The sequence below is a fragment of the Anolis sagrei genome, chromosome 4 (genome assembly GCF_037176765.1).
Source record: "Anolis sagrei isolate rAnoSag1 chromosome 4, rAnoSag1.mat, whole genome shotgun sequence".
Classification (NCBI taxonomy): Eukaryota; Metazoa; Chordata; class Lepidosauria; order Squamata; family Dactyloidae; genus Anolis; species Anolis sagrei.
Window position 1 is genome coordinate 45018270 of NC_090024.1, and position 12498 is coordinate 45030767.

The 12498-nt window shown below is 38.4% G+C and overlaps 1 protein-coding gene across 1 annotated transcript in view; it reads left to right on the plus strand.

Moving 5' to 3' along the window:
* Positions 1–12498, plus strand: part of CPA6 (carboxypeptidase A6) — a 67462-nt gene that overhangs the window by 20863 nt on the left and 34101 nt on the right. Inside the window, exons 3-5 of the mRNA XM_067467401.1 lie at positions 3859–3983; positions 9874–9985; positions 10908–11009. Coding sequence (XP_067323502.1) covers positions 3859–3983; positions 9874–9985; positions 10908–11009 — 339 coding nt within the window. The remainder of the gene's footprint in view (positions 1–3858; positions 3984–9873; positions 9986–10907; positions 11010–12498) is intronic.

Genomic DNA, 12498 nt, shown 5'->3' on the forward strand with positions numbered 1-12498 from the left:
CTCCAGTTTGAAGAGAGAAAAAAATTAAACAGGAAGCATTGGCAGAAGTCAAATCCTCACAAAGGACATAGAAAAAAGGCTAGAGAGAGGATCTCTTTGGGGAAAAAATCAAGGGCCTTTCCAGACAGGGCTTTATCCCAGGAGGATTCACACACACACTTTCTGGAGTGGGTGTCCAGATGTCCTTCCAGGACTGACCAGGGAGGACACTGGGACACTCTACCCCCCTCCCCCAATGCCCTAAAATTGAAATTTGTTTCAAAGATTCCAGTAGATTCCAAATCCTTGGAGGCTCAAGTCCATTATATATAGCTGATAGTGGTCCTGTGACTTTTACAGTGAGTTCTCAGGTCCCGGCCTTTTACACCACCATATTATTCAGATTTTTTTTTGTCATGTCAGGAGCAACTTTAGAAACTGCAAGTTGCTTCTGGTGTGAGAGAATTGGCCGTCTGCAAGGACGTTGCCCAAGGGACGCCCAGATGTTTTGATGTTTTACCATCCTTGTGGGAGGCTTCTCTCATGCCCCCACATGGAGAGCTGGAGCTGATAGAGGGAGCTCATCCCCCTGGATTCAAACCTGCGACCTGTCGGCCTTCAGTCCTGCCGGCACAAGAGTTTAACCCACTGCGCTACTGGGGGCTCCATTATTCAGATTATCAAAACAGATAATCCACATCGGCTTTGAACTGGATTATATGAGTCTACACTGCCATATAATTCAGTTCAAAGATGATAATCTGGATTTTATATGGCAGAGTAGAAGGGGCTTCAACCCTCCCCCCATGGACCCTCCTCCAGTCACCCCTATTACCTACCCTCTCCCCTGCCTATCCCTCATTCCTACTTTCCTATACCTCACAATTGTTCCCCCATTTTCACTGTTAATTAAAAATTCAATAAAAATATTGGGGGGGGGGGAGAAGGGGCTTCAACCTCAAAGGAAGACAATTCGGAACTTATCTCCCAAGAAAACACAGTGGAAGACTTTTCTTACAGTCACCATAAATCAGAAATTAGTTGAAGGCACACACAAGATTTTGGCCTTTTCTATATTTTTATATAAAATCTACATTATCTGCTTTCAACAGGATTATATGGCAATGCAGACTCATACAATCTAGTTCAAAACAGATAATGTGAATTATTTGCTTTGATAATCTGGATTATAGGATAGTGTAGAAGGGGCCTTTCTCAACAATCTATTCAGGGGATCAAGCATATGCTTTCTAATCAACAAACAATATAATTCTCCTTCTGTCTCAAAATACAATACAAAATAAGCACATATTTCTGGCTCTACAAATCTATAAGCAAAGGAAAGGCAATAAGCAGAGGACTTAAAGAGCCAGAGGATAGCAGTAACATGCAAATTACTTTTAATTATGCTAACAATTATATGAATATCCCACTATAAATGCTTCCCTTCAAGGTGAATATGAAAAATGACAATGCAGGAATGTTTTGAGAAGTGCTTATGGAATGCCTCTGATGTATATTGTAAATATAAATCATTCTGGCATAGTCACAAATGCTGTCTTCTTCAAGTAAAAAAAGGAAATAAATTGAAACCAGGATAATAAAGCTGACAGTTGCTCCAAGAATGAACTTGTTTACACCTAAATAAATGTTCTCCCACAAATAGTTTCATCTAATTGGTTGGGTTTCATGTGGCCTTTAGCATTTTTGTGATTTCTACTAAAAATGTACATTTCTGAAAATATTTTCTGAGGTATTTCTTGACAAATTCATGTGCTCTGTGCAATGCTTTGTTCACTGCTATACAGTCAAATTAATTGTTGCAAAATATACCTCATGAAAAATACCAGAGAATGTACCATATAAGCTTCAAATAATACTAACTTTACTGTTCTGTTCATGGATTTTAAGTTGGGAAGTACACAAACATCTGAAAAAATATGTAGAAACTTTTTGTTAAGCTGTTTAATGAGTACAATTCTTGGTTTTCCAGAACTACAAAGTCAAAAGGCATTCCAAGGTTTTGGATACCATGAAATCTCTTTAATTCCTTTAAACAGCTGAATAACCCTCTTAAACAGATGCACTTAGATGTTCCATGGAGAGATCTGCAAGGCATGAGATTGTATTAGATGTCACATAAACTGTCAGCAGCAAACTGGTGCAGTTAACACCATGTCTCTACCCACAGTTTCATGTGTGAAGTTTTCCGCAAATTGTCCTTTCAAATCTCTCACTTTAACTGGGACTACAAAACATTTCATTTTTTCCCCAAAAGATAAACTAGATAAGGCAATTATCTACCTTGTAAACGTATGGGAGCACCACAAATTTCATAGGGTTTTTTAGGCAAGGAACATTCAGAGGTGGCTCCACTTGTTTCTTCTCCTGAAATATAACCTGAGCCCCCTTCTACACTTTCATATAAAATCCATATTATCTGCTTTGAATTGGATTATATGGCAGTGTAGATTCATATAATCCAAATAAATGACATGAGAACCAGAGGTCAGCAAGGTGCTACAAAACATAAGCCTTCCACACAAAAAATGGACACTGTAAGTTTGGGATGGTGGTGTCAGAATGACAATTTATAACTATCATGGTGTAATCAATTGCCTGGTAATCTAGATTGTCTGATTTGATAATCTGGATTATATGGTAGTGTAGAAGGGGCCTAAGAGCCCTTCTACTCATGGCTAAAATCCTGTAACTGGGTAAAAGGGAGTGTGGCTAAACAACGTTTAGCCAAAGTGCAGGCGGAATCAGGTTAACAGTTGAAAAACACATGTTATAAAAGTGATTCCATCCCAAAAATGTGTATCTTCGCATGACTGTATATCCCTGCAGTCATGCAAAACATGCTCTCCTTCCCTTCCCCCTGAGTGGACTGCTCCAGTATATGTGTGCTTTTTGAAAACCCAAAACAGCTCATCAGCTGATTGGGCTGTCAAACTATGAAGCCACAGACACACAGGTGACTCAAGGGAAGCACAAGTGGAAAGCAATTAAAACTCTTTGAAACTCTTTATAATATTAAACAAAGCTCGAATTAAAATTTGGGTGAAGAGAGAAATAAGAAATATTCTTGTATTTACATTAAGATATTTGCATGTGTACATATCAGATCCAGCGCATAACAGAGTGATTTTAAAAAAAACTTCCACCAGATGTCCCCCATCCTCCCTCCATCTTGATCTGTTTCAAAGGAAGATGTGAGGATGGCAGGGGAACATTTCCCTGGACTGACAAGTCAGGGTGTAGACCTGCTATCAGGTCCTGGGATTTTTTGCCCCAGTTTTAAAATCCACATTTTGGCATTATCTGGAAGCACCTTCAGTCTCCACTGCCAGATAATCTGGGATAAGCGGATTATCTGGGATCAGATCCTGAGATATAGGGGCAGTGTAAAGGACTTAAAGTGAGAGTTTATGATCAGAATTCTTCCTTTTCTCCAGAGAACTAAGACTTTTAAAAAAACAGCTCTGGAGAACAATGAGGGGCATAAAGGATTCTGTTCCTATCCGCATTTATCTATCTAAAAATTCTACAAGGAGTTAGCAGTTTCCTGATTGTGTCACATCTTTGTGCACCTGGTAAATAATAGTTAGTGGGTCTAATATTTGAAGTTGACTTGATGTAAGTTAACACAATTAAAATAATGGTGTAGGGTAAAGCAATTCTGCTTCTAAGATTAAATTTTTAATGCTGAAGTCTAAAATGCTATAATCCAATATTCTACTTTTTCTCAGGCTGTGGTGGTCTTCTTCATAGAATTGTAATTCAGAAATAGAATAAGAACTTCATTATATTAGACCCATGGATATTTCCAATCTAGACTGAATAAATATGAATTACAGGTTGGTTCCTGCACTACAGGTGGACCTATGGCAGCCTGGCAGCATCTCCTATATTTCCAAGGGTGCAGTAACAGATATACGGGTATCAAGAAACAACTCCCAAATTCTTCTACCCTGCCTACAACAAGCAAACATCCAGTATACGTAAGCATTTTTTAAACGTTTGTAATGTCCACCTGGGTCATTGTGTTTTGATTTATCAAGTTTATTTGAAAATACCATTATCATCCGTTTACTATTGTGCCTTTTCAGTTATAGTAGCTTGTAAATACCATACCTAAAATCGTTATTTAAACTGAAACATGTAAGACTTCTATCAGACAGATGTTTTAATTAAATAGTATCTTTTGGATGCAGACTAGTCTTTCTAGTTCATAGTGGCCTGTTTCTTTTCTTTTAGGTAAACGGCAATTATTGCTTTTATGATCTGCATAATTTGTACTTGAGTGTTATATCTAAGTATGCTAAAGATACAAAATGATACATGCTTCTAAATTATGTACTGGAATACACTCATTATTTTCTTGTCCATCAGAAAGACCACAACAATTATCATGATGAATGACTGTGCTTCTTTCTTTACTCTTTAAGAATTGCACATATTATCTCTGGCATGACAAAGCAAAAATCGAGAAAAACTTTACCAATCATTTTGTCAGAGCAGCTCTCCTCAAAGTTTGGGTAAAATATAAAAGAAACTTTTACAGCAAAACTCCCCTCTGGCTATCACCCATTGAAGCCAACCACAAGAGAGAATTCCCAAGCAACAACTGGCACACCTACAAAACGCTACTAGAATACAAAGACAACCAATGGAAATTGAAATCGATAGATGCAATCAGGAGGATGGACGAAAATATGTCTTGGTTCCACTACTATCAAGTAGCAAATGCCTTCAGGGAGGATAAAAAAAATGACTTTGCGTCACAAGACAACTTTTGGGACTCAATAATGAAGAAGGAAAGAAAACTGATAAGAGTGCTCTATCACAAACTCCTTGCATGGGATACAGAAACTGAATTAATCAAAGAAAGTATGATTGCATGGGCCTCAGATTTTGGACACACTATACTGCTTCAGGAGTGGGAAACGGTCTGGAAAAAGAAAATCAGGTATGCAAAGGCGTCATCGATAACAGAAAACTGGTATAAAATGGCGTACCGTTGGCACCTCACCCCGCAGAAAATAGCAAAATTTTATAAAGGGACGAACAGCAGCTGTTGGAAGTGTGGTTCCCATTTGGGGACATACTTCCACCTATGGTGACAGTGCAAGAGAGTGAAGAGTTTCTGGGTGGAGATCCACAAGCAGACCCAGCTTATCATACAGACCAAATTTGAGTTAAGACCAGAGTACTACCTACTCCACCTAATAGATTTTGAGTTAGAAAATAGGAAAGAGAGGCTACTGTACCATCTATCAGCTGCAGCTAGGACTGTCCTGGCGAGTATGTGGAAAAAAAAAGAGCTACCAACCACTGAAGACTGGCTACTAAAAATAAGAGACCTAATGGACATGGACACGCTAGCCAATTTACTGTATGATAAAAGCAAAAAAGTAAAGAGGACAGATTGGGAATTAATGAAATCATTCCTGAAGGAAAAGAGAAACATCGCCTCAGATTGCTGGGATAGAAGGTAGAGGAAGTGACGAAGAGAAAGAAGGACAAAGTACATCAAAGATTTGGAATAACCCCGACAGACTATTCGGAAGTCAAGCTTTTTTTATCTTTTTAACTCTATTCTCTCCCCTCCCTATCCCACCCAACCCTCTTACCCATCTTGATCTCTTCTCCCTACCCGTACCCAGCCCACCCCACCCCCTGACCTCTCCGTCCCACACTGTCTAGCCCGCTTTCCTATGCACTAAATATTTATGATGTTTGTACTGAAAACTTTAATAAAGATTATATTTAAAAAAAAAAGAATTGCACATATTACACCAACCTATCTTTTAAACAATGTGGAATGACTTTCTCTTTATAATAATAATAATCACTAGGCCTGGGTAACAACGGAAAAATTTGTTTCTAAAATCGATTTGTATTTGGGGGTTTTTTTTGTTTCGATATTTAAAATAATTACAAAATTTTCCTTTTCAAAAGTTCGATATTTACGAAATTTCGTAAATGGTAAAAAATTAACGAATCAATTTCCGAAACAATAACGAATCGATTCGTTAATGGCGGACGCGACCGCGAAATACGCTAAAAAACCTCCAAAACCTTCTGAAGCTTCCCTCTCCCTCTGTTGTTGACTGTTGGTGTGATATTATAATTTTTTTTCACTAATTAAACCATAAAACTGGCCCAGACATGCGGAAATAATAACGAAACGACCTCAAAACAATAACGAAACGAATACAACATCGAAATACGAAGCATTTACAAAACGTTTTTGAAAATTCTTTTTTTTAATAATTGCTCCAGAATGGTTCGTTATCGTTTTGTAATTGAAAAAATTAACGAATTACGAATTAACAAAACGAAACCGCCCAGCCCTAATAATCACTTTATTTTTGTATCTTGCCTCTATCTCCCTGAAGGGTCTCAGGGTGGCTTACATGGAGACAAGCCCGGTCAACATAGTTAAAATATTACACACTAAAATTCATAAAACAACATCATAAAACAGTATAAAACACACAGCAACATAACACAGTATAAATGCAACCATCAAGCAAGCAACCAATGACTTGAATAGTCAACAGTTTCTGGCTCGGGCAGGCGGACTGTTGCAAATTTGTTATGATGACAGGGCTGATGATAAAGTGCAAAAGCCAGATGATAAAATTAGGAACAGAAGACAATATGAAATAGAGTACCATATCTCAGGGTAGGGAACAGTAGTAAAATGCAATGACTAGATTTTGGGTCAAAGCTGGAGGACAACATTTTCTGGGGAACCGTCTAACCAAAAGCACAGTGGAACATCCATATTTTTAGATCTTTACGAAAGATCGACAGGGTGGGTGCCAGCCTAATCTCTCTGGGGAGAGCTGGGTGGCCACCACTGAGAAAGCCGTCTCTCTCATCCCCAGAAAATCTTAGAGATCACACAAGTTCATAGAGGAAGATGCAGTCACCAAGATAAGCAGATCCCGAACCAGGTGGACAGGATACTTCTGAAGATAAATGTTTGCATCTCAATAAAATTAGATGAAACACATAACTTTACCTTATTGGGTAAAGTTTTTTGCCTGATATATACACTGGCCGCATATCCGAAGTTCAACCAGAAGTTGCTTTGGGGCATTCAGCCATCATCCAAAATCTTATGCAGGGTAAAATCTATTAACCTCATTCTAACCTGCATTACAGAAAGTTGGGAACTACTCCAGTGATGCGTGTGAGCAGCTGGGCTAGTTCTAACCCCGAACTGCCCCCACTGTTCACATAGCCCAACCAACTTTCCCCATGCTCCGCAGCATGGGGAAAAGGGGAAACCACTTACTTTAGCCTTTTTGAGTTACTGCAGCAACAACCATAGTTCTCTGGTGAGCTCCTGGTCATGGCTGGGCCCCAGTGCCAACATGAACCAATGCCTCTGCATGACTTGGAGATAGGAGGAGGGCAATCTCACTCCATTCTTCAAACTGCAAGGGTGCCTTTACTGACATTGGCAAAGACACCCAGAGATGGCCAAGAGATCTCCAGAAGTCTGTTGAGTAAGTTGGCAATAACATTATGTAGCACGATTTTTGTTCCTGGGTTATAAATGTCATTTCATAATTGGTTCTGTCATAAAGTGTGGGAAAACATAAAACTGCGGGACTCCTGAAGCACATTTTCTATAGTTTTTCAGTTAATATTTCATAGAGTCTCAACCAAATCAACATAGTTTGTGGCAGCCACAAAAATGATGGAATATAACAACTAAAAAATAACAGTTCAAACCAGGAAAGTTTTTTTTTTCAAATTTTGTTACATAGTGTAATCTGAGCTCCCCCCCCCCCCCCCCCGCCCAATGATTTTTCTATTTTTGTGGGGTATCTTACTATTCCACTTAACTTAAATGTGTGGAAATAACCGTACTATTCTGCACTGTTGTCCTTAAACAATCCTGGATCATTGCTTAAACAATCCTGGATCATTGCTTAAACAATCCTGCATCATTGCTTCAACTTTCACTTTAAATAAAATTAAATGAAAAAGAACAATTGATACATCCTTTCCCCCGGTGGCGCAGTGGGTTAAAGCACTGAGCTGCTGAGCTTGTTGATCGAAAGGTCACAGGTTCAATTCCGGGGAGCGGCGTGAGCTTCCGCTGTCAGTCCTAGCTTCTGCCAACCTAGCAGTTCGAAAACATGCAAATGTGAGTAGATCAATAGGTACCGCTCTGGCGGGAAGGTAACGGCGCTCCATGCAGTCATGCTGGCCACATGACCTTGGAGGTGTCTACGGACAACGCTGGCTCTTTGGCTTAGAAATGGAGATGAGCACCACACCCCAGGGTCAGACATGACTGGACTTGGTGTCAGGGGACTACCTACCTACCTACCTACCTTCCCCATATAATATCACTTTTCTAGTCCAAACAAAAGTGATGGAGGTCTGGCCCTAAGTTTATCAGTTTTTGCAAGTTCACTTATTTTCATAAGCAAATTGTCTTGTGTCAGAAAAATTGAGTCTTTCCATCTTTGAGTGTAGGAAATTCCTGCTGCTGTGATCATGTATAACAATAACTTTCTTTTGATGAAAACAAATCAAGGATGTATGAGATCTCAAACAGACTGGCAACTGGTTAAAGACTATTTTTAAAAGGAAAAGATAACTGAAAAAGAAAGGAAGAACAATTGTTACCAAATAACTTAATTATTAACTAAAAAAGTCTTCAAGAAGGGGGAGCTAGTAGAGTATGTGAAAGAAAAGTTAAGCAACAATACGATCACCACAAAATAGATAGAAGTCAATTCTTTTGATGCAACTTTTTTTGTATTATTGCATGTTTTTTTCTGTTTTTTGTCTTTGTTCTCACTTGTTCTCACCTTTTCTTTGTTTGTTTGTTTTGTTGTTATTCACCATTGAGAGTGTTCATACAAAAAAATTACCAATAAAATATATTTTTAAAAAACAATAGATTTCAATATTTTCTATTGAGTTGATCATCTCACATACCAAGCAGATAGAATTCAGGTTTCATTTCTAATTTAAATTTAACAATTTCTTTTAAAATAATATGTATTTGTGCCCAGTATTTCTGGGTCCTTTTACTAGTAAAGGTAAAAAAAAGGTAAAGGTTTTTCCCTGCCATTAAGTCCAGTTGTGTCTGGCTCTGGGGGTTGGTGCTCATCACCATTTCTAAGCCAAAGAGCCGGCGTTGTCCGTAGACACCTGCAAGGTCATGTGACCAGCATGACTGCAAGGAGTGCCGTTACCTTCCCACTGGAGCCATACCTATTGATCTAGTCATGTTTGCATGTTTTCAAACTGCTACATTGACAGAAGCTGGGGCTAACAGAGGGAGCTCATGCCGTTCCCCGGATTCGAACCTGCGACCTTTCGGTCAACAAGTTTAGCAGCTCAGTGGTTTAATCCACTGCACCACTACATATGATAAAAGTGCCCACCTTTCCCCCGTATTTCCAGCAATCACTGATTCTTAGTTAATTTGGGGGCACTTTTATTTTTGCTGCTTAAAGTACAATATTTTTAAGTTTTAATAAGATCTACATTTTTCTTTATGTATAAAATAAAACATCTTAGAATGTGAAACAAAATCTAGTAATAAAGGACAAGATATTAATTATTTCATTGAAGTATAATTTAAAATTTAAAATGCAAGTGAGAGACATGTTTTTTTTCCTTCACTAAAAATTGTTTCCTTCTTTTCTCAGAGTAATGTTATGTTTTTAAATAATGGGTTTATTTGACTGCAGGTAATAACAAGGTTGTCCCAAAGCCAGCTTAGGTTGTTATTTTCGCTTAGGCTACAATTAAAAGATAGTGTTTTTTCACTATTTTTATATGTGTATCACATTTTTTGTTGCCAGTACTATGCCATGCCTGTATTTGACTCATGTTCTTTTGATGCAGAGTCCTCATATCTGATCTTCAAAAAGCAGTGGAAAATCAAAGTGGTTCAAGGTCTAGGAATCGTAGATCATTACAAGAATACAGCTATGAAATATATCATTCCCTGGAAGAAGTATGTAATCTTAAAGTAGAATCTCATATATTTGCTGCTACGTGCTCTTATTTTTAAATAAAAAAATTCCAGAAAAACTGCAAATACACAATTCTGTTATTCTGTCGATAGGAATGTAAACTGTGACCACCTTAGATCCTGGGATAATGTGGGATCTAAACCAATTGAATTTTTTAATGGAAACTTTTAATATAAATGCTTCTAGGATAGGAAATGGTAGAGAAGAGAGAACATCTAAAGCAGGGTTTCTCAACCTGGGGGTCGGGACCCCTGGAGGGTCATAAAGGGGTGTCAAAGGTGTCACCAAAGAAAAATACAGTATTTTCTATTGGTCATAGGGGTTCCGTGTGGGAAGTTTGGCCCAATTCTATCATTGGTGGGGTTCAGAATGCTCTTGTAGGTGAACTATAAATCCCAGCAACTACAACTCTCAAATGTCAAGGTCTGTTTTCCCCAAACTCCACCAGTGTTCACATTTGGGCATATTGAGTATTTGTGCCAAGTTTGGTCTAAATCTTCAATTGGAGTCCACAGTGCTCTCTGGATGTAGGTGAACTGCAACTCCAAAACACAAGGTCAATGCCCACCAAACCCTTCCAGTATTTGCTGTTGGTCATGGGAATTCTGTGTGCCAAGTTTGGTTCAATTCCATCATTGGTGAAGTTCAGAATGCTCTTTGATTTTAGGTGAACTATAAATCCCAGCAACTACAACTCCCAAATGACAAAATCAATCTACCCCCCAAGCCCATTAGTATTCAAATTTGTGCGTATCGAATATTTGTGCCAAAGCAAACACACAAAAAACCAAATAAAACATGCACTGCTAGTGTTTCCCATTTATTTATTTTTTACATTTCATGTTTCTGCTAATTGTAGTTATTCCTAACAATTTACATGCTCAACTACTTCTCTCTTTTCAGATTCAAGATTGGATGTATCAGCTGAACACAACTCATTCAGATCTTATCCACATGTTTAGTGTTGGCAAGTCATATGAAGGAAGGCCACTTTATGTGTTAAGGGTAAATTTAAATTGATCAGTATTAGTAAAGTCATAATAAAACTACAAATACCAATGGAAACTAAGTGTAAGCAAGATGTCATAATGTTGAAACGATAAAAATATTGTAAAAAAAGATAAAAATACAAATAAATAGGGCTATACCAACCTAACAACAAAATGTAAAGTATAGTCTTCCATAAAAATAATGTCAGTGAGATGTTACTGTGGTAGTTGCTATTGAATGGTCTGTTTTTCATGACAGTTCCTTCACCATCTCAAGGATGTATCAGGCCAAGTACAGGTAGGAGCTTCTTGTAGAAATGGCATATTTGGACCCATTGGGGAAATGTTACTTGTGCCTTAGTCAAGAGCTTCAAAATGCTACACACTTATTACAAATTCCAACTTGTAGACTGAAGGATATGTTCTTTAAAAGTGTTTTTGTAAGCTCTGTCTGGGCCACTCTTTCCTGAAACCTGTTGTTTTTTGGGTCTGTTGGCACGTTTAATATCGCCAACCTCATGGTTCAATCAGCAAGATACATCATCCCCATAGTGGCAGAATGACACTCACATACAAACACCAACATAGGCTGTTGATAACTTTTGACCAGGGTTTTCTTCTTGCCCTTCATACACTAACACATATAGAGATTATTAATCTCATTTTTTTTCAAATATGAATAGTTCTACTCATCCCAAACACACTGTGAGGATTATTTGCTCACAGATCATTAATTCACACACTTGTACATACATACCATCCCTAATATGTTGCTGAAGTTTTCTTTCTCGTTATCAGTCCAGGCAACATATGTGTTTTCTTTCTTTGGATAATATTTTATATTTACATGTTCAATGGAAAACTATACTCCTAGCTCCTTACAGCACATGCACTTTAGCTGACACTGTTCTTTCAGTCCTAGGGCGAGTCTACATAGGCTTCTAAATCTGTGGCCAGTCTAGAGCAGAAATTATCCAAACTGGCCCCGGAGGCAGCCAGACAAATTTGACTGAACCTCCTGTAGTGCTATGTTCACATGGTCCAACAGGGTGAGGTCCACAGCCCATTGAACCAACATCTCACCCTCTGTGTCCACTTCCAGCTGGACACAGAACTTGGTGCAAGTTGTAATAATTCAGGAGTTTGCATAGAGCTCTGTGCCCAGCTGGGAGTGGAAACAGCAGTGAGGTGGGCAAATCCATCCTCTTTATCCAGTGCTGATGAGTCCCCACTCATCAGCACTGGATATACCAGGGTATATCCATAAATAAAGGCAGGGTATACCATAAATAAATATAATGGTGCTGGTGCTGTTGTCCTGATCAAACAGTAAACCACTCCAAATTGAACAGGATCCAGCTGTCCAGACTGCTCTGAAGCTGAGGGATGCTCTGAAGCAGGGATTCTCAAACCTTTTCAGCCATGGAGTCCTTTTTTGAAGCAGAAGTTTCTTGTGTAGCACAAAAATAAATGTTTATATATTATATTACATATCAGTGGTTCTC